At 49.1% G+C, this 22,668-nt stretch overlaps 1 protein-coding gene across 2 annotated transcripts; it reads right to left on the minus strand.

The window, feature by feature from the left end:
* Window positions 1-1,054: 1,054 nt before the first annotated feature.
* Window positions 1,055-22,197, minus strand: LOC102527356 (butyrophilin subfamily 1 member A1-like). 2 transcript variants are annotated; one of them, XM_072945293.1, is made up of 12 exons: window positions 22,069-22,197; window positions 21,326-21,410; window positions 19,803-19,975; window positions 16,516-16,610; window positions 14,300-14,647; window positions 10,679-10,960; window positions 10,346-10,546; window positions 10,047-10,067; window positions 9,926-9,952; window positions 8,738-8,764; window positions 5,535-5,561; window positions 1,055-5,122 (listed from the first exon to the last, which is right to left on the minus strand). In XM_072945293.1, the coding sequence occupies exons 4-12, from the start codon at window positions 16,598-16,600 to the stop codon at window positions 4,461-4,463; spliced, it is 1,680 nt and encodes a 559-aa protein (XP_072801394.1). In that variant the 5' UTR covers window positions 16,601-16,610; window positions 19,803-19,975; window positions 21,326-21,410; window positions 22,069-22,197; the 3' UTR covers window positions 1,055-4,460. The 2 variants fall into 2 exon arrangements, with proteins under 2 accessions (XP_072801394.1, XP_072801393.1); XM_072945292.1 differs by having other exon boundaries at window positions 21,326-22,102.
* Window positions 22,198-22,668: the final 471 nt, after the last annotated feature.

Here is a 22,668-nt window from a genome sequence, read left to right on the forward strand (position 1 = left end):
ACCCACTTTGGTGAGAGTTTTTATGATAAATGGATGTCGAATTTTATCAAATACTTTTTCTGCATCTATTGAGATGATCATGTGGTTTTTGTCCTTTCTCTTGTTGATGGGATGTATTACATTGATTGATTTGCATATGTTGAACCACCCTTGTGTCCCTGGGATGAACCCCACTTGACTATGATGTATAATCTTGAGAAGTGATGTTAAATTTTAAAATGTAATTTGGAAATTATTTACCAATTAACTTATCTCCTCTTAATGGAAATCGAAAACAAAATCTTGTATTTAGAGACACATGATGCCTCAGGTGTCTAGAAATTAAATGAAAAGGGAGTTCTGTACTTCGAGAAAAGGATTGAACAGGACATGTAGCTGTGGAAGTCACAAGTATGTGGGTGAGAGTTGACTTCTAGAGTATGGATGGGAAATAATATCTAGGAGGAAAAGAGAAGAGAGTCTAAGACTAAATCCTAGGAAACAACATTTTAAAAGCCAGTACAAGGAGAGTCTGCAAGAAAACGAAGTGACTGAGACAGATGAATGGAAGCGTTTGGCATTACAGAGCCAAAGAGGAGAAAATGAGAAGAAGGTTATGATCAGGAAAGTTCAATTCCTCAGCTACACGAGATATTTCACTCATGTTTGGCTGGTTATATGTCTGCATATTTATTTATATGCTACCTTATTCTAAATAACAATTTTGAACAACTCTTAAAAAATGCTATCAAAACAGCAATGAAGGGGTGGGGGTAATAGCTCTGTAGTAGAATGCATGCTTAACATGCACAAGGTCCTGGGTTCAATCCCAAGTACCTCCATCCAAATAAATAAGTAAGTAAAAATAAACTGAATAGATGAAATCAAAGAGAATGAAAATATAAAATAAAATCAAGACAGAATATACATCCAAAATGTATGATTATTAGAAATATGTAGGCCACAAATTGACCTGAACATCTAGCAACAAAAACGAGGAAACATAAGCAGTTATACTCATTCAACAAATATTTATTAAGTAACCATAATATAACAGGCACTGTAACCTCGGGCTTTGGGGATACATGTCCCTTATGGGACTTTCCTTGTGGGGAAGACTGAAGCATCAATCAAATAATCAGGATTAACTGCAAATTGAAATAACTGCTCCAAAGTTAAGGAACAGTATTCTGGAGACACACTAATGGAAAACATTCCATTTAAACTGCAGAGAGAGCCTAGGCATCAACTGAATGAGTAGCAACGAACAGAGAAAGAGTTCAGGAGAGAGGGCAAGGTAAAAAATAAATCTGTTTCTCCATAGCACTGTCACTGGTATGTAGCCCTATCTTACACAAAGAGTGTGTTTCCTGGGAAGGCAAATATTATGTAAGGTCAAAGCGACCCTTGAAAATCCTTTCTCTTGCTCCTCAAGTACAGCTCCACGGCTGGGATGCACAGCCCCATGCATAAAGTAGACATATAATGTGTAAAGTTTACAATAATGGACGTAACTTTATACATAGGGTTGTAACAAATGAAACATGCATTTTAAACATGAAAATCCTACTCAGTGTTTGAAAACTCAGATGGTGAGACCTGGGGAACAGAGGTCTCATAAACGAACAAAAGTTAACATCTCCCTTTACACACTGAAACCAAGGCTGACTCGTCCTGAGTCAAGTGAAATAGTTTTCCATTTACACTGCTGCCTTGTTTTGCCCGGTTCTTTTTTCTTCCCTTGGAAGAAAATTCATAGTGGAACTTCTTATTATTCTTTCTGGAATTACTCAGGCAACTAGTCCTCTTGTTTTAAAAGATTATTCCTCTTTTGTGTGGATGATTCATATCACACACGTACCTTTCTTTCTTTTCTTTAGTTTGAGGAAAATATGCCTATAGCTCCTCCAAAAGTAACAATATCATAAAGGTACAAGACAAATGGAAGTGGGGATAAGCATAATGGAAAATATATTAACATATAGAATACTTAAAATCCACACAAACACTCCAACAATGTATTTGTGTGACTTTGTTGCTGGGCTGGACCACTTTAATGAGTTTGTCAGCGCCTCCACTACTCCTTCCACACGCTGGGGGCAGGGCAGGGCCCCGCTCCAAGCTACACTGCACTTCAGATTTTACGTCAGTCAGAGCCCAGTCAAAAGACAGAAATCACATAAGTCATTTGAACACGGAAAATTGAGATGAGAAATTCTTAACTAGCAAAAAGTAGTTAACTATTAAAGGAGGAAAAAACAAACCACACTAAGGAATAGAGAAACAGCAGGTAAGGGGGGCACAGCACACAATACCTTTAGGGCTGAGGCAGACACCCAAGGAAAGGAGGAATTTGGGAGAAAACACTGGTTAGAGAGGATCTGGGATTCAGAGCTTGTTGGGCAAAAGGGGACTGCAGCCCCCTGGAAACTGAAGAATTCTCTGATGTGTCACCAGCCAAGGCTGCTGGGCAGGACACCACCCACTGGAGGACTGCAAGATTCTACGGGAAGCAAGCCTCTGGAAAACAGCCTGCTGCGATGCTAGACACGTTCACAAAAAAAGAGAGATCTTAGACCTTGTGCAGGCCACTGGCTGTCCCATCGTAGGAAGAAAAGCATCAGACTGACAAGACAAGCCCTGCCCTCTGCTATGTCCGCGGTGTCCCCTTCACTTACTGACACTGCACCACATGCGAGAGGAGATGTTTATGGGCTTCAGCTCCAGGACCACAAAGCAGGGGAAATACAGGGTAGGTTGGGGACCAAGAGGCAACAAATTGATAAGGAGCACAGTCCACACTTCAGCCACTCAGCTGCCACGCAACACACTTGAACTTCCACATAATAACACAACTGTGCCTTCTCACCCATCGAGACAAAGCTCCACTTACAACTGCACAATTTCTCACCCTTCCCCCAAAATGAGAAGACAGACAGTCGCAGAAATGGGAGCCAACACTGCTCCGTTATCTACTCCTCAAACACAGTCACAATGCCTTGGATCATTCGGGTCCCCAAAGACTATATTAAAAACATGACCTGCAACAACTTGAATACAAGCATAAGGGAAAGAAGAAGGGAGAGGAAGAAACTGGAACATGAACACAAATCAACACACACTCACATATATGACAAGAAAGAGAAAACACACAAGGCTGCTAAAGTCCTCTTTCTGTCACTGGTCACAGGGCAGAATCGGGACCCGTGACTTCTTCCACTTCCCACCTTCTGCGTCTTCTCACGCAGAACCAGAGCAGGTCAGGGTTGTCCACCTGGCTGAGTGACCACACCTCCATTCCCAGAGGTCTCAGTCCTCAACAGTCCTGCTTCTCTTTCTTTGCTGTAGTTTTCCATTAACCTTTACCATTGGACTCGGGAGTCCTGAGAGACAGTACGCTAATAGCTGGCTCCATGCTCGTGCTCAAAGCTTTCTGCAATTCCCCTGGCCTCTGAAAATTTTCTCTTCGTTTATATCTTAATTCACACAGAAACTCTCTATTTTCCACTTGCTATTGACAAAAATTAAAAACCCACATCTTTCTCCTCAATTCTTCAAATAAACAAGGTACAAGTTTTTCACAGGTAATGGAAATTTACTGAGGTTTGGGAAAATCGGTGTGTTTCAAATCAACTTGTTTTCAAAACAGAAACAGGTTCACAGGTATAGAAAAGAAACTTACGGTTACCAGAGGAAAGGGGGTGGCAAGGGATAAATTGGGAGTTCGACATTTTCAAATACTAACTTCTATGTATAAAATAGATAAACAAGTTTATACTGTATAGCGCAGGAAACTATATTCAATAACTTGTAGTAGCCTATAGTGAGAAAGAATATGGAAAGGAATATACGCATGTATATGTATGACTGAAATACCATGCTGTACACCAGAAATTGACACAACAATGTCAACTGACTAGAAGCCAATTTAAACAAAAGGAAAATGGGTGTGTTTTATCCATCTCAGAATATCAAATACATAAAATAAAAATACCAGACTACGTTCAGGAGCCACCCAACTCCCTGGAAATTTTTGGATGGTCAGCTTTTCTGGCTTGAGAGTGCAGATCCCCCAAATAGAGCTGGAGACCCACTGTCAGCCTCTGGGTTCTTCTGCACAAACTCAAATTGGATAAAGGAAATACCTCTTTATTCTGCAGAGTAATTCAACCTCTCATCACCTATCCTATCCAAACAGTATAAGAACCTCATGAAATATTTTTCATTACCCAAAGAAAAAAAACTTTCCAAAATAAAATGTACCCTATCCCCAAACCAGCTCCAAGGGTCAACTTTTATAATCTGATACTTGAGCACATGGCATGAACTGACTCTTCTCCTAACCACGCGCCCAAGAGTCTGTCTCCAGAGCAGGTGGGCAAGACTCCCAGCCATCAACAGTCCACTCAGAGGCCTTAGTCACATGGGGTCTGCAGCTCCAGGAAGGGCCATAGTGAGGGGCCTGGGACAGTGAGGGGGCCCTATGGGGATGCAGCCCCAGGGTTGCAGGGGAGTAATGGAGACTGGGCCCCCAGGAGAGCATCAGCACCACAGCCTGAGCAGAACCCCTCTCCTGGGAGGCTCCCAGGCTCCTCCGGAGAAGAACTGTTAAGGGGCACAGGGAGCCCCTCAGACCCACCCGCCATGGAGCAGACAGTCATGGACACATCTCCTGACATAAGCATGAAGTATGGAAAGAGGGCCCCAGAGAAGGAAGCCTGAGGGAAGGAGAAAATGTGGGAGCCATCAGTCATGTTATAGAAGGAGACATCCCCTTCCTCATGGTCCAGGAACACCCCCACCTTGTAGGGAAACTGCCTACAGAAGAGATCAGTTGTAGGGTTAGTACGGGCACAGTATCCACTTTCAAATCGACCCAAAACCCAGAACCCCCTGTCTGGTAATTCAAAGTACCAACCTTTCCTGTTCACACCTTCCCTACAGACTCCCAGAGCCCACTCGCTTCTGTCTCCATCCCTGACCTCCACCTCCCAGTACCAGCGCCCGGCTGTGATGCCCTCAAAGCCCAGTACGCTGCAGGTGTCTGATGAGGCATTATTGAAGTCCTTCCAGGCCACACTTTTCTTTTCATGAGAGATGACAAGCTCTGAATGGGCAGATCCTGGATCCAGAGTGACAGGACCTGCAGAGAAAGTTGCCTGTCATACAGGGCCTTCCCCTGCCCCATAACAAGATCTCCCAAACACCCCCCAGCTTGGACTCCCAGCTGCATGGGGGGAAGGATAAGCTGCCTGAGTTTAGAAACTTGTGAATCAAGCCCATGGCCCTCCAGGCAGGAGAAGGAACCACAAGGCTGATTTGGGGGTTAGGTATGTCCCAGGGCCCTTGAGGACCAGCCTGGACTCCAAGGGCTGAAGCATCTCTACCTAGCATCCAAAGTCAGCCACACCCACCAGCCCCAACTATGTGACTAAAACGGCCACATCCCATCCCACCACCACCGATGACGCCGGCATCTGTATCACCACAGACAACTGAAGGGGAGGCCCCAGGACAGCAGTAGGAATACTCAGAAAGGACACGCAGTCACTCACAGGCCTGGAACTTCTCCTTCCGCCAATCTACAAGAGAACCACGGGTTTCCTTTCAGGGAGTTTCAGAGACTACACATTAGAGTCGGTACCTAATCTACTGAAACATACTGATGAGAGAGTTATAGGGAGAAATGCCTTGGAAACATTCAACTGATGCATTTATTTCTTCACACACACACACACACACGCACACACAGAACCATCATGCTGCAGCCTCCCATGAAGGCTAAGACACAAACCTTAATACCGAGGGACTGAGAGGCTTGATGTCAATTTGAACATAAAGATCATTGCCCAGACTTCACTATAAACTAATGCTTTCTCAAGGCCCTAGTCACATCTATCCTGAAAGCTAGGTTTTCTTGAGAAAGAATTGGGGAGATCAAAATTTCCAAGGCTTCCATTTAATGATCAAGAACTAACTGAGCTGAATGTGCAGGTTACCTCCAAGACATCGGTAGACAGAATACAACTTGGCTGAACTGACTCAAAGGATGACTACAAGCCTTGTGTACAAACAATCCAGGACAGAGCATCAGGGAGGTCTTACCCAGCTTGGAGGCAACAGAGAGGTTTCAAGGAAGGGAGAGAGATGTTCAAAGTGAGAAACACATATATTCAGTGAGAGGAAAAGACACTAACGAATTCTCTTCACCTTTTCACAGGCTAGTGAAGCAAAAACATCCCTCTACAGAAAGGAGAACCCAAAATATTGGATCTAGTCATCTGCTGCCCCCGATAACTGCCCAGAAAGGTTGGAAGCTTCCAGGAGAAACTCAATGTGCTAGGCTCCCAAAGATGCCCACGTTCTAAACTCCTGAATGTGTGAATGTGTTGTGGCAAAGGGAACATTACAGACATGATTGAGATCCTGAGATGGGGTTACCAGTATGGGGGGAGCAACAGAGCCCAAATAGCAGCACAGGACCTGCCAGTCCTCAGCAGACCCCAAGCCAAGCATCTTAAGGGCCAGCTCCGGCTAGTCCCCACACAGTGATGGTCTGATGCAACTAAGAGGAGAGTGAAGGGACCCCTACCCCACTGACTCAGAGCCACATGATCTCTTCCAACCTTCATACTCCCTTTTAGGAAGAAGAAATGAAGCTCGTGGGGCAAAGCAAAACCTATAAAAGTCATAGGACCCTGAAATGTCTGCACTGGGAGAGCTGTTGCCTCCAACAGGGTGGAGACTGGGGAACAAGGTTAGAATCTTTATAGAAATAAGTAAATGACATTTTCTTGCACATTTGGGGTATAAATATATGACCTCTATTTCCACTTAACACAGGTTTATGCAGAAATTGACATTTCGATCTCTGTTGATTTGCTTGATGGAAATAAGATCACGCAAAATGGCCTGACCCATGTGACCCTTTGAGAAGAAAATGAACTCTAATTCACTTGTTCTTCACAAAGGCACTAGTTGATACCAGACATAGACTTCTATATCACAACCAGCAGAGGTTACCAAAGAAGAAAGGGGAGGAGGAGAAAAGAGATTTGGCATTTGTGAAACTCTACAATGTGTCCAGTGTTCTGCTATTCTTCACTTAATTTCCACAGAAAATCAGTAAGTTGCAAATCATTTTTTCAATTTTGTGAATAAAAGACGTCAGACTTTTCATCACCTCACACCATGATTCTGTCAATATAAAAATGTCGATTCTGACGTAATGAGGTCTGTCCTTACAGAAATAGAAAGGTGTATGAAAGGTATACATTAAAACACATGCTCCTTAATCAGGCAGACAATGGAGTAGATGCTAAAAGAAGACTATCTGACCCTCAGGTTTAACATATAAATCCCAGGGAGAATCAGTAACAATCCCTTAAGTGGGATCCTCACTCCTCACACCTCCGGTCCCCAGGCTTCCTTCACCCCTTGGTATATTTCTCTCCAACCCTCACAGTCTATAGTCTTGACCATAAAAAGAAACATTCTTAGCAGGGAAAGGGCATGGAACACAGGTTCAGAGGGTACAGATTTTAACTCACCCCAAAGATGATGGGGCCTCTGGACAATCCACCCCTGCAGTAGGATCCCCCGCACCACACTCCTACCCCAACCACCACAACAAGGTTGAGGTGGTCTCATTATCAGAGGCAAACTCAATTAGGCAGTTCCTTTAAAATGGTTTTAAAATAAGTGTCTTTACTGAAATTTCTCAAAGATGTATCGAAGAGCTGATTACCCTTTATGCACTGAAATAATTTGTACATGTGCCATGTGCTCCCCAACTCAGAGCTACATGGCTGTGACTTGTGGTCTCTCTCCCACCCTCCAAGCCACCCCAAATCTCTATAAGGTGAATCTCAGACACTCTACTTCCTCGTCATTGCCTCCTCTCTTCCTCCTTCTGCTCTTATCTTCCCTGATATGCTCCCCACCCTTTCTCTGCGAAACAATTTTGATTCCCCTAGGTTGCTCCTTTCCCAGTCTTCACATATCGCCCCTAATAAGCCCAACAAGGAATGAGCCTATCAGCAAATAAGATTTCACAGAAAAGGAGAGAGAATGATTATTACATTTGGTTCCTGTTACACAAACATATATGTAGGATTTTTGCATATAATTTCTGATCTTTCACAGACCCTCATCCTAAGAATCCATAAACATCCCACGGGTTCTGGACCCCAGATTCAGAAAACTTGTTCTACAACAACGAATTCTTCAGTAACCAAGGAGGCTTGGAGGAAGAAACACAGCCTGGACAGGGAGTCAGAGCATAAGGAGCAGAGAGAAGACCAATACCCAGAGGACAAGGAAGAAGCGGGAAAACCAAAAGTAGATCCAAACAGAGTAGGAGTTTTGGAGCAAGAGCTATCAAGAGCCAAAAGGCTCCCTTAGGAAAACCTGAGTCCCAAGCAAGCAAGCATGGTTTGTGGAATCTTCTCAAGATGAGAGATTCCTGAGTCATTATGCTGCTGCCATCTCCCCTCGCAACTGACCGCTCCATTTTCTCTGCACCAAGAAGTAGCAGCTGGACAAGGAGTCTGGGAAGAGTGTTGCTAACCCTAACAGTGACCTGTGGAGGGATAGCCCAGAATGGAGGCAGGCCTGTGTTCCCACAAGGAGTCCCTGCAGACTGCGGATGGAGGTTACAGAAGTGATGAGGAGACAGAACACCAACCCCTCCCTGGTTGGAGAAGAGGGCAGAGTCGGAGCTCGGAAGGGGAGGCCATATGAACTCAGAGCCGCTCACCTGCATACAGCTGGGCCTTCCTCCAGGCTGAAAGGGAAAACACCCTGGTGAGACCTCAGCTAGAACCAGCCCACTCAGCGTGACTCCGCTGGCCATTGCCTCCCCTCTGCTCTGCAGGTGAGACTAACTGCAGTGGGGGAGAGCCTGGAGCGGAGGTGACCTCCTGCCACACGCAGACAGCAGGTCCCATGCGGAATCCCCTGGACCACAGGGCGGGAGGCCTGCATTGCAGACTGAGTTCCACCACTGTCCCGCTGCTGCGATGCGACTTTTGGCAAGTTACTTAGTTGTTCTGTGCTCAAAAACCTCAAACATTTTTGGTAAGGAGGAATATACCTCAGTGATAGAATACATGCTTAGTATGCTGTGGTCATGGGTTCAATCCCCAGTACCTCCACTAAAACATTAAAAAACCTCAAAAATTAAAATACAATCTGCATTCATTTTTGCCACTATGGATCAAACAAATAAAAGACAAATTATTACATTGTTCTAAGAAAGAATTCTCATATCCAGTCTTTTTCTGTCAAAGATGTTTGGGAAATCACTTGAAATGGGATTTATATAAGCACAGGAATGTGAGGTGAGCTCTGGGGTAAAAGCAGCCAATCGTTCTCAGATGAAATATTTCTAGACACAAACATCATTTTTCTGGGCTGTTGACAACCCAGCCCATGACATTCCCATGCATGGTCAGCTCAGTCCAGCCCCTCTCCCTAAAACCACTTTTTGATCAGCACCCACAGAAACTGGAGAGACTGGACTCTTCTGGGATGGTGTTTTGAGATGGAGACAGGAAGTCACACTCCTAAACTTAATCACCCCCTTCTTTTGTAGCTCCTTTAATGACATCTCAGTGCACATGGTTTTGGCTTCCAGGTACTGACTGAAAACCAGATGCATTCAAGGCTTGAAACTATCCGTATAGCGGGTCAGTCAGGGTTGGAATAAGACCCCGGGTGCATGGCAGGCCCCAGGGGTCACCGTCACAGCCAGGCTCGCAAGCACTGGGTGGGAAAGAGCAGCCCAGATCGGGGAGACCCCTGGAGCTGCGTTCTGCCTCCCACCAGCTTCCACGTCCACCCCAGGGGAGGGGGTCCACATGTTGGTGTCTAGACAGAAACAAGGACAGTGGTGCCCTGGCACAGGCAGGAAAGGAGACCCAAGCACATCTGGAGAGTCACTCACCAGCCAGGTACACTGACTTCCTCCAGGCTGAAAGGCAACGTACAGGAAACAGGTGAGCTGACAACCAGAAGGTCTCCTACGACGGTGATGCACAGAGCTCAGGAGGGAAAGCAGGACTTACCAAGTTGGGCCTGGAGTTCACCTGAAAGACAGTGAAAGGAATGCATAACTCCCATCCCCGAGAAAAAGAATCCACAAAAAACCACCTCTCTGTATGTGACCTGGAAGACGTTCCCACTCCAGACCCATCCGAGCCTCCACGGCTCCGGCCGTCCTCCCTGCATCTCCCCAGCCACCCGCTCCGGGCCTGGATTTCCCTGGAGCGCTGGAGCCCAGGACTTGGCCTTGCGGTCAGCTTGGCCCTCTCAGCACAGGCTGCCACCCTCGCCAGCCGTGGCCGTGGCCGCTGTCCTGTCTTACCGATCTCCTTCCATGCCTCCTCCTTTTCCCGCTGGTCCTGCTCCTTATCCAGGCACAGACTCTTCTTTTTCGCAACCTCCTGCAACTTTGTGGAATGTTCTCTCCTGGTGTAACATCCAGCCCCAAGGAGGAGGATCATCAGCACAGTCAGGCTCACCAGGAAAGCCAGCTTCCAGGGAGACGCCTGGGGGAAGAAGGGCGCTGCCGCCCAGCCACAGACCCCGTCAGAGCCACAGACCCCGTCAGGGCCACAGCCCGGGGCGGCCCAGCCTGGCACGCTCAGGAACGCCCGGCCCTCCTCCCGCCCTGCCGGAAGCTGGGAGCAGCACTGACCTGGGATGAAAATGGCCATGGCCTTCTCCTGGCCCAGGACAGGGTTGAGGAGGGAGCAGGTCACGTTCCCCACAGAGCTGTCCCTCACCACCAGAGTGGCCTCCACACTGAACAGCCCTTCAGCATCCTGGGCGTGGGCCTCAGAGAACGCCAGGAACTTCCCTCCATGGAGGTCTCTCCACTGCACCTGGGGCTTCGGGAACCACCCCGAGGCCGTGCACACCACGCAGACCCCGTCCTCCTCCGGGCCTGTGATGCGCACTGCAGGGGCAGAGCCCACACCTGCGGGAGGGAACATGTAGAACCCAGGGGGGCCGCCTGGCTCCTGGGGACCCTGGCAGTGTTACATCTGCACAACTGCAGGGGGAGCCACTCATTCTGCATTCTGGGGGCTCTGGGGACAGGCTGCCCCCTGCAAGGAGCAAGGCAACGGCCCTGACACGGGGAACAGAAGGAAGGAGACCTACAGGGACTCAGGCTCTTCTCCCCAGTCAGCAGGTGGAACGGCTGACACCCAGGTGAACAGCGGGAGGAATCTGGCCCCGGGTTCCACCGCTGTCCTAACGCTCCTCACCTCACACACTCTCCCAGGGCGCCTGCTTCCACACCCACTGCCTCTCTTTGTAAGTCATCACCAAAATTAGATCAGCTGACAACCCTGTCCCCTGAGGAACCCTCCTGATACCCACAGTTCACCTCTGCTGGGCTTCCTCACACCCACTTCAACCTCAGAGTCCCAGAACTGAGGATGTGACTTTTCCCTGTCAGTGATAGATCACGAAAATTAGGCCAGATCTTCACTTATCTTCATGTCCAGCTCACCCTCTGCTACACACTTTTTAGCGCCTCCACACTCTGCCCCTGGGCTGGGTCACGGGACTTGACCGGCCAGTGGGAGATCAGCCACACGACTCGAGCAGAGGCTGTAAAGTGCTTACGCCTGGGGCTGCGCTCCGCCTCGGGAAGGACCTGTTTGGTCGAGCACAGCCTTTGCAGCTGAAGCTTTCCTACAGTCACTGCAACAAACCCCTGTGAACAGACCCAGCCAAGGTCCCATGTGACCTCCTCAGCTGACCGTAAGGACAAATAAAATTTTAAAGTAAGAGGCTTCATTCGAGGGAAGAGGTTGACCCCCTCCTTTTTCTTAAATCGTTTACTTTGGGAAACCTGTAGTTGTGGGAACTTTCTCCCCTCTTTGAAACGTATATAAATCCTTTTGGAAAAGCTAGATAGGCTTCTGCCGGCTTTGTGACCCGGCAATGGCTTTGTGACCCGGCAATGGCTTTCTCTAGAACCTGGGGGCCATCTCTCTGAAATACAAACATCAGGAGAGCTGGTTCTCCCACTTTCCCCTTCCCTGTGGGAGGGTAGGAGCCTAACTTCAGGGGGCACTGTGCTCCAACGTGTAAAACTTCCCCCCGTCATAAAGATATGAGGATTTATTTTCCTCTGGGTAAAGCCAATTAGCTAACATGGGTGATTACCTCAAATACCAGGAAAATTTAGGGTGAACCACGTGGCAAATGGTGCTTCCAAGTCCTATGACTTGAGAATTAGTTAGGTAATCGGTTGCATCTGCTTGGGTTTATACAAGGGGAGAGTTCTTTTTGTCTTTGCCATCTCTTGGTAGATTGCCTGTCACGTGTATCACATTCTGCTTTAATGCCCTTTTAATAATATAACTGTTTTCTTTCTCTACTAACTTTGTCAAGAGGATTTTGGTTTGGGAGGTTTTGTTTTCAATTATATTTCGCCAGTGTGACTAAAGATCTATGAGTCAGCCCAGGTGAGGTCAGTCAACTACTGTCCAAATCAGCTGTACTCCCTTAACGCCTGAAGTAAATAAATGGTTATTGTTGTATGCCACTGTGATTTTTGTGGCTCTTTGTTACACAGCTTTATTATGGAAACAGGTAACTAACACATAAGTAACACATGTAACACAAAGAATGCTGCCCACCATCCAGTTCTACAAGGATCAAGTCATTAGCCGCTGCAGTCCCTCACTGACAGTACACGCCAAAAGGAATTCAGGATGAAAAACAGGATAAGGTATATCTGTGTTTTGGAAAAACAGGCCCCCTAGATAGTTACAAATATCTCAGTGGGGAAAAAATTTACTGAGCCTAGATTCTTGCATCTTCCCATACATAGCAAAGCATTAAAATCATTAACCGAGGTCTCTGATCCTCGTCACTAGCAATAAATTTGTACTGAGATGCATGCTTGACTGTACCTACTCCCTAGCCAAAATTCTATATATACTGACTGCTCTGCCTACCGCTTTGGGTCAGTTTTTCAGAGCTACTGAGAGGCTGTTTCCCAGAGTATAGAGCCCTCAGTAAGATCCTGAAAAAAACTCAGCTCACGGCTCTTAGGTTGTATATGTTTCTTCAGTTGACACACATAATTATCAATATCCCTACCACTAACAACAAACAGCCAAGGCAAAACCCTGGGAGTTTCCGCAGCCCCCTTTCCCCTCCACACACTCTGTGTCCCCAGATCCACTCACTCAGCTGAGTCTATCTTTTAAACCTCTGATGTGTGATCCCTCCTGTCCCTCTCTACGTGATGCCACTGCCTCTACTTGAGGCATCCTCTCCGCCTCATCGCTGCATCCGTGACTGCAGCCTTGCTCACCTTCCATCCAGCCTCCTCACAGCTGGCAAAGGGGACATTCCAGGCCCTGCTCCCTTTAAAATTTCCTCAGCCATGAAGCAAAACTCCATAGCCCAACACAAACTCTTCGATGACCTGGCATCTGCCTTCCCTCCCAAACACCTTCTCTCCTCTTCCTCCCAACTCCCACTACCTGCGCCCCTCAGGGACCACACACTCCAGCCCCCAGGACACTCTGCTTCACTGCTAAGAACCACGATCAACATGCTTTCTGCGCCCCCTGCTTTCTCACGTTCCCGTCCATCAAACTCAAGGACTCTTTGGAACATTGTCTGGTGAACACAAGTGCCTATTCAAGTGTATTACTTATAAACTCTTCCTGACCACCACAGAGAGCATGAAGCAACCCTTTCTGCACACCCCATACCAGGAACATCTCTTCATCATTCCACCTCTCATCACCCTCCCATTCACTCGTCTTACCAACCATCATGGCCTCCGTGTGAGCCCAGAGCAAACCAGCCACACTCCTACCTCAAGGGTTTCCCACTGGGTGTTTTCTCTGCTACGAACATTTGGCTAAATCCTGACTTCCTTTCAGCTTCTGCTCAGATTGTCAGTAAGGCCCACCCCGAGCCCCCATGTAACACTGAAGCCCTCCTCGCCCACATCCTGGTCCTCTTCCACTGTTTGACTTGGCCTTTTATCCTAAGTGCTTACCACCTGCTAACATCCTCTGTAACCTCTTGATCTAAGTATTTATGTACTGCCTCTAGAACATAAACTCCACAGCACAGAGAACTTTGTTTGGTCCACTGATGTGTCCCAGGTACACAGAAGAGGACGTGGAACACAGTAGGGTTTCTATGTATTTGCACTGAATAATGGAAGGAATTAATGTGCCTCCTGTTCCTCATCTATAAACTGGTCCCTTTACATGGTCCCCAAACTTGCTCCCAATCCCAATATTCCACAACTCAAAAATATCAAGTCACCAACCTGCCACCTTCAGCTCCAAAATGGCCTCGTTGTAGAAACCTCCCTTTCTGAAGAAGCAGGTGTACAGCCCATTGTCAGAAACCTGGACATTATGGATGCGCACAGCAGCTCCCCCCTGAGTGAGGCGGTCCCTCATCAGTGAGGTCCGCCCTACATATTGAGCCACCTGCTCCTCGTTCTGCTCCTGTCGGTTTTGATAGATGAACACGGCTTCTGAAAACTTGGAGCGGAACCACCTCAGCTCCATGTCTTCGACACTCATGGTCGGGGACACACGACAGGGCAGCGCGACATCCTGGCCGAGCACTGCCACAATGGGTTCCGAGGGGCCAACCACCAGGAACTCCTCTGTGGACACAGACATAGGAGCAAGAAAGTAGGAGAGACATAGACCGAGGGCAGGGAACCCACCATCAGGTGGGTAGACCCCGGTGTCAGATGAGATGAGCAGTGAATTGATGGACTGAGCTGTGAAGACTCTAAATATGGGCAAGATCTTCCGACCACAATTCTGTGACCCAGAAATCATGTCACGGAGAATCCCCTCATCTGTACTCCTGACTTCACGTCCTTTCATGGAGGGCTGCGACGCAGGGGTTTGCAGCCTTCAGCATGCAGTGGAATCAGCAAGAGGGCTTATAAATCACTCACTGCTGGGCCCTGTTCCCAGAGCTTCTCATCCAGCAGGTCGGGGCTGGGCACCAGCATGTGCATTTCTAAAGAACCACCCAGAGGCTGATACTTCGATAAGATAGAGCCCTGAGCAAAGAGCACACCTGCGACTAGGTCAGACCTCTCAGATCCTTCAGCCACGCCCAGGAACATCTCCACTGCCACCCCTAAAACTTTACTACTTCTGTTCATGTCTTTCTCCTCAGCTGGATCATACATGCACTAAAAAGCAAAACCAATGCTATTTCCATTAAAACCTGCCCTCACTCTCATCACCCACAGGAAATCGTATCTCAGCTTGTTTTAAAAAAAAAAAAAAGACTATTCACTCCACTGATATCTTTCCAGAGCCGCTGGCCTTTTCAGACCTGGAGGATGGACCATGACACGACTCTTCTTCAGGAGAGCCCCGCTGGACGTCCAAAGAAACACTTCTCAGGGAGGAGGGTACAGCTCAGTGGCAGAGCGCATGCGTGGCATGTTCGAGGTCCTGGGTTCAATCCCCAGTACCTCCATTAAAATGAAGAAATAGATGAACATAATTACCTCCTCCCTGCACCCCGACCCCACAGCCCCCCCCCCAAAAAAAAGAAAAACAGAAAAACAAAGAATGACTTCTCACCTCCTGAGCCGCCCAGACTTGCCCTGAGTCACCATGATCTCTCCCCTGGAGGATGACAGCAGACTGTGTCTCCCTGTGTCTTCCTCTCCCTACTCCCACATCTGCAACCCTTTTCACTGTAACTCACGTCCTTACTCAGCCCACAGCCTAACAATGGCTCCTCAGATACCCCAGAGAAACATAGGCAGGAGGGACGCCCCCCAGGGCCTCTCTGACCCCCCGCTCCTGCTTCACTCCCTCGCACTGACTCAGCTCCAGCCAACTCAGGCAGCTTTGCACTGACTCTTCTCTCCTGCAAGGGGATCCTCACAGGGTCACTCCCCTCTCTTCCAAGTCTTTGTTCCCAAGTCACTGTGTTCACTGAACACTGCTGCCGGCCCACTTCCCACCTCCCACACCCCTGCCCACCCCACCCGGGGCTACTTCACTGCCCCTCCTCTCATCTCTTGTAACAAAATGGAGATTACACTTGCTTCCTTCTTTTATTATTCATTGCTTCCTGCTCTACTGTAATCGCCATAAAAATAGGAAATGTGCCTGTTTTATTTAAATATAGCACCTAATGCAAAGTCCACACCCTATAAATGTATGTGGAATGGCATGAATGAATGAATGAGCAAATGCTTAATAAAATGAAGCCAGGAAACAAAAAATGAATGGAAAGGAATTGTCACATTTTTCATAGTTGACTTTTGAAAACATCATAAACTCCTCACTGAGCAATTATCAAAGTCCCTTACCCTTATTTTATGGTTTAGATTGTTCTTAAATATTTAATTACAATTATCGGCTAGGGGAGCATAATCTTTCCAGAGAAGGGACTCTTCAAACAGCCATCCACTCCTGATGGACAAACCAGCCCAGCTGCTGGGTGGCTCCCATCCACCCAAGAGGGCCCCGGAAGAGGGACGGGGACACTCACCTACGGACCCCGCAGTGGGCAGCTGGACGAGGAGGAGCAGGCAGGTGAGATGGCAGAGCACAGAGCGGCTGCAGAAATCCTCCATTTCCTCGGGGCTGGGGAGAGAGACAGGGCAGCAGGCAGGGCCAGCCCAGAGCCCTGGGGCCCAGGGAGAGGGCAGGGGGAGGGCTGGCAACAGTCCCAGGAGGAGAGGGGCCTTCCCTTCCTGATCCTTATGCTGATGGGCTGGCGGGACCCCCACAACCCTGACTGCAGGAAAGCACTGGGCCTGGGCTCCTCCCAGCCCTTTAAAAGGCCTCTGTGGTGCTAGACAACCGTTAGGTCTGCTTGGGAAAAAACACCCCTTTCCTTCCCACCCCTAAGGCACCTGCAGCACAGCCCACTCTGCCCAGAAAGACAGGCACTTCCTTCTCAGCACCGGGGCCCTGGGGCAGAGACCGGCCTCCGTCTCTCCATTATTCACAGCCACCAGTGCTGCCCCAGGACAGAGGGCCCGGACGCAGGCCCCTCACCGCGGAGGACGTGCCAGCTCCTGTCGGCTGCTGAGCTGGGACCAGGAGGCACCGAGAGGCCTCGGAGTTTGTCTCCTCCTCAAGGAGACAATGGGTCCCGTCACAGGCACCCAGTGCTGCCTTTGTTCCTTGCTTAGTTCACCTGAATTTCAATCCACTCGGCCCTTTCCTGCGAGGGACCAAAGACATGGTCCTGCACCCAGGTGCCCAGTCAGTCCCACTCACAGGTTAATCCTTATTCTCAATCTCTTTTTTATTGTTTCTTTCTCTTCATAATTTTTTATTTTATGTATTTACTGGCGGGGGAGAAGGTAATTCAGTTCATTTATTCATTTGCTTTTTAATTATTTTTGACGGAGGACCAGGGGTTGAGCCCAGGACCTTGTGCATGCTGGGCACGCACTCTACCACTGAGCTGTACCCTCCTCCCATCCTCAATATCTTTCAAGAAGATTTCTGCATCAGCGTAAAAGACCCAGTGGAAACAGAGCAGCGCAGGAGGTAAAATGAGTCCTGGTCACAGAAGAGACCCGCAAATGGCTTAGTGCTCAGGGTGGGGGAGGAGGCAACTTAGGGTCCTGGGCAGGGCAGACTCTGAGGCCTGAGTACTGGGTTCCCTCCAAGGCTGGGCCACTCTCTGTGACGACCTGACTCAAGTTTCTTGACTTTCTCTGCATGTTTCCTCATCTACAAAATGGACAGATTAACAGCATCTCCATCCCAAGCTTTTAATGAGAATCACATGAATTCATACTGTTGTCACTACATGTAATTAGAACAGGACCCGGTCCTAGGAAGTGCTACAGATACAACCTTGAAATAAATGAATGAAGGTGCAACCCTCACTGTGGCTGTCCTGGGTCATCCTGAGGCCACACCATCATCCAGCACCACCCAGCCCCTGCCCCCAGGCCCACCATGTGCTCAGCCTCCTCCTCACAGCCAGCTGCTCCCTGCTTCCTCTTCTTGGCTCACAAGGGACTTCAAAACCAACTTACCTGCTTACAAAGGCTGGGAATTCTGAAGCATCTCTAATCTCAGGAGCATTAGAAGATTCAGGGACCCCAGGAGATCCCAAATCTGCCCTCACAGTTTGCACCTCCAGTTAGTGGCTCAGAGCCCCAGATCCTAACTCCAGGTTCAAATCGGAGTTCCTCATGTCTGAGAGGTGAGGGACTTCCAGGAGAGGGGACAAGAAGCCAAGTCTGGCCCAGGTTGAGGGGTATCTGCAGATACCAGCCCACGGGGACCCCGTCAGAACGATCCCGGACAATGGAGTCTGCCCTTCTCTGCCTCCTTCCACTATTTGAAAGTGAAACTCGCAAAAAGCATTCCCCGCAGACTCTGCCCTGCCCTCTGGACGGTCACCCCAGCTATCAAGATGGAAACAGCACGATCAGAGCAGCAAATGGAGAGGAGGTACAGGTGCCCTGAAACAACGCTGAGGGGGACAGACAGGCACAGACTCAACAACCACAGTGTGAGCACGTGCTGCCCTCCTGGAAGGCTGGCGTTTAACCTCAGCGGAGGGCACTGTGTGTGGCACAGCCAGGACCGTACCCAGCCCCGTGCCTGGCTCTGTCCGGACCAGCCGCTCACTATGGGATGATTCCATGTCTGCTGGTAAATTGCACACAAACACAGCCCCATGTGGCTGTTTCTTTTCTTCCCCAACCGATGACCCAGGAGCTCCCCTCAACCTGGCAGCTGAGGGTCCTGCCCCAAAACTGGCCTCTGTGCCCTGAAAACGGATTGACACTCAGAGGCAGAGTTTGGGAAAGACAGAAAAGAACAGCTTCATTGCGTTGCCAGGCAAAGGGAGCCACGGCAGGCTCATGCCTTAGTCACTGTGAATCCATCTCAGAGTTGGGGTCTTGAGGTTTTATTGGAAGAAACTGGATGGAACAGAAAAGGTGGTAACAATCAGAGCGCTTTACAGGGTGCTGCTACATCCCCTCAACCTCCATGAACCGTCCTGTCTTGGGGGAACTGCAGGGGGTCTGGGCACTCTTCTGAGACTATGGGCCCATTACCCTCTTCCTGGAGCACAGCCCCTGGGCTGAAGCTGTTGTAAAGGGTGTGAGGGAGAAGCCCCGGGGGGGGGGGGGGGGGGGACGACTCAGTAGCACAAAAGCAGTAAGGGAGGAAAGCAAACTGCGGGATGCCTTACAAAGAGTCAGCAAACGGTTTTAGCATCAGGGAAGTTAGTTCATTTCCTTTTCCTTCACGGGGTTAACCCCAGGCATCAGGAGGTTCCAGGACCCGCTCCAGAACACTGGGCCTGCCCACACCGAAGGGACAGTGCCCTAAGGCTTGTTAAGATTTTAATATCACCCAAGGCTTGGGTACAGCCACTCAGGACCTCCCCACCCCCCACCCCCGCCAGGCCCCAGTGGACACCAGGAAAGGCCCGGTTCTGTGGTCTCCAAAGGAAAACCAAGGAGACCAGGCCTTCGCTCCAGCCCCTTCCTTCCCGCAGATTCCTCACCTCAGTGAAGGCCACCTGTGGGCACCCAGTTTTCTCCAACAGAATCTCAGGGGCACTCTTTTGACACTCTCCTCTCCCACCCAGTCTACTTCCAATCTACCAAAAAGTTCCAGAGACTTCACAAATTCAAGTCGATGGCCAGCAGCTACATCCACGCTCCTCTCATTTCTCGCCTGGCTCAGATGACCTTGCTCAGGGAATTTGCTGACCTCCTGATCCCCATTATGTGCCCCACACACGTGCTTGCTGGGGCTTTGCTGGCACCCTGTCTCCTCCACAGCCCTCACCTGTGTCCGTCTGGGGAGTGACTGGAAACCAGGAGAGGAGGCACTGTGTGTGCTGTTCACGGGTCCAGCACGTAGAAAACACTCGATAAACCTAAATTGTCCTCGTTTGCAGGAGTCCCTTCCACAGCACATGAGCTACTCAGCCTCATCCACTTTCAGAAAATATTCTCGGCCTGAGAAAAGACGAAGAAAACTGAGAAACATGAAGACTTACCTCTGAGCTAATGGAGTCAGCCCTGGTTGGATGCCACAGCCCCCCTCCATCTTCCCATCTACCCCAAACACAAATGCATCACTAACTACATCCCTCAGTGGGAAGCGTCAGGTTCCTCCACCTTGCATGCTCCCTCCAGCCTGCCCTGTGCCCGGGGGTCATGGGTTAAGTGACTTTGGCTCGTGTCTCTCCCACTCCACCTGACTTCTGCCCAGTGCTTGTCATTATTATCCTCATTCTGCAGTAGAGGAAACCAGGTCTCACAGATTCACAACCACACACTGAGTACACTCAGTCCACTAGCTTTGAAGAGGAGGGAGGGGCTCGAGCTGCAGGGAGACTGCCCCCTGCCCACGCCCAGCGCCACACAACTCCACCCGAAGGACAGGCTGAAAGCGGACCCTGGACTCCAAAATGCCCCGATGTGATCTGGACAGAAAGCTTATCTCGGCCTGAATGCCAGCCCTTGGATTCCATACGGGGAGGGAGAGGGGGTGGAAATGACAAAGTGCAGGGAAGGGTTTCCTCAAGCACCGGGAAGGACACTTGAACAACCGCAAGAGGGACAAAACAGCAAACTTCACAGCCCTCTCCCAGGCATCAGGGTCATGTTCCGGCTGCTTTACCAACAAAGACTGCTCACTAGCCACAGATGGCTTTTCTTTCTCAAAGTATAGATTTTCCTAATGTTAATGGGGTTAATATTTTACTTTCTTAACAGCCATATAATACCTCTTATCTTTTGCTTGCTTCAGGTACTTTCAAAACAGTTTCAGATACATACCTGAGCCATAGAACAATGGTGACATAAAACAAATTGTGATTTTTCAATGTTACTGGATGGGAAGGAATAATCTCCCTTTTTTAAAAACACAGTCTGATAAAGCTTGTTTTAAAAGACACTTAAATCGAAGTGTTCACGGAGTTAATTTACACTGCAGGGAAAGTTAAAACAACTATTTCTACCTGTTCTTTTTCTGAAAAATAAGAAATCAGGCTCACACGCACGCTCACACAGGAGGCAATGGCTTGGCTCAACTTAAAAATTCTTCCTTCCTTCTCTAACCATAATGACCCTGGATGGTGGGGAACTCTACCCAGGGAGCTGCTGAGCAGAGTCCCCAAGGCCACAGCTGGGGACAGGACCATCCTCTGAACCTGGACTTCTGCCCCTCTAGTGAGGGCAGAGAATAGGCTGTCATCTCCAAACTGAAATATCCAAACAAACATGGCTCAGGGATGCCCTAAGGCCGCTCTCCTGCTCCCAGGAATCGACGCTGCCCCGGCCCACCAGGCCCACAGCACCTACCCGATCCCCTCTGAGTAGACAATCCACTCTGCTTCCACAGTCTGAGATGCCAGGAAACATGAGGGGGCGGCACTCCCACCAAGCCCTGAGGGGTATAAATGAAATGAGTGAGACTAGGGGGAATGCAAACGTCTAATAAATTTTTTGCACTAATAAATAAGCAAAAGATAAACAAGAAATTAAAAGGAAAGGAAGCAGACAGACAGAAAGATGGTGTAAGAAAAGAAAGAGCAGGAAGGAGGGAAGGAAAGGAGGCAGGGACAGAAGGAAGGCGGGAGGGAGGAAGAGGGAAAAAGGAAGGGGTAGGATCCTCCTGGCCCTCGGCACTGACGTACCTGAGACAGGACACCAGAATGGGCACATCTGCCCAGGGTGTCTCAAGCACGTTCCCCAGACACTGACATGTCAGTGTGTGAGTTGTGGTGTGAGTGTTTCTACTGCCCCACGTGGGTGACCCAGTCAGCGACCTGGGAAGACTTTACTCACTCTCCCAGTCCCACGTGGGTCAGGCTCACCCGGGCTCAAGGCTAAAACCGCAGCTTCTGGCAGGAGGGAGTTCAATGCCAAGTCATGGGAAAGGCCTGCAGGCCTGGCACTTTGGCCTTTGAGAATCAGAGGAGAGCAGCCTGGGGCAGTAAAGGCAAGAGAGGACCTGACCAAGCCTGAGAGGCTGATTCTAAGGTCCCCAGGATGCCCGACACCCTGTTCCTTCGTGTCAGGGAGACTGGTCTCCTCAGACTGACCTGTAGGCTGAAGCCCTGAGGCCGGGCCCCTGCCCTCTGCAGACCGTCACCAAATACTCAAGTCCACCTGCTCCCAGTGCCATTTCACTCTGAGCATTACACCCTTGATTTCAGTGAATGTTGTACTACACTCCTTGAGGAAAGTCTTCCTTTCTTCATGTTACAGCTGGGAGACGGAGGCCCAGGGTCATGGCTTCGTGTGTCAAACCCACAGGAGCCAGGCCCTTCCAAGCTCCGCTGACCTCTGAACGGCGGACCAGAGAGGGATGACCAGCCCCAGGGTGCTCCAGGGATCTGGGGGCAAGAAGGGAGGTAGAAAAAATTTTAGAAGTTCTATGATAAATGCTTTAATGTTATTTCTTTTAAGGTATTGTCTGTATGTTTTTATAATATGTGTAACATTTGTGCATAAGTGATAGCTGCATGTATGTTCAAAATACATTACTGAACGGAGTGCGTGATCTAGAGAGTTCGGAGACCCTGGCTCCACACTGCCACTCCAGAAATCCTCTCCAAAGCAGCGGGTCTCAGAGAGGGAAGCAGCAGGACCACCCTGCTGCAGCTGCCTGAGAGGCAGCCCAGAAGCTCCCTGGGTGGGAG

The sequence above is a fragment of the Vicugna pacos genome, chromosome 20, assembly GCF_048564905.1.
Source record: "Vicugna pacos chromosome 20, VicPac4, whole genome shotgun sequence".
In the NCBI taxonomy this organism is placed as follows: Eukaryota; Metazoa; Chordata; class Mammalia; order Artiodactyla; family Camelidae; genus Vicugna; species Vicugna pacos.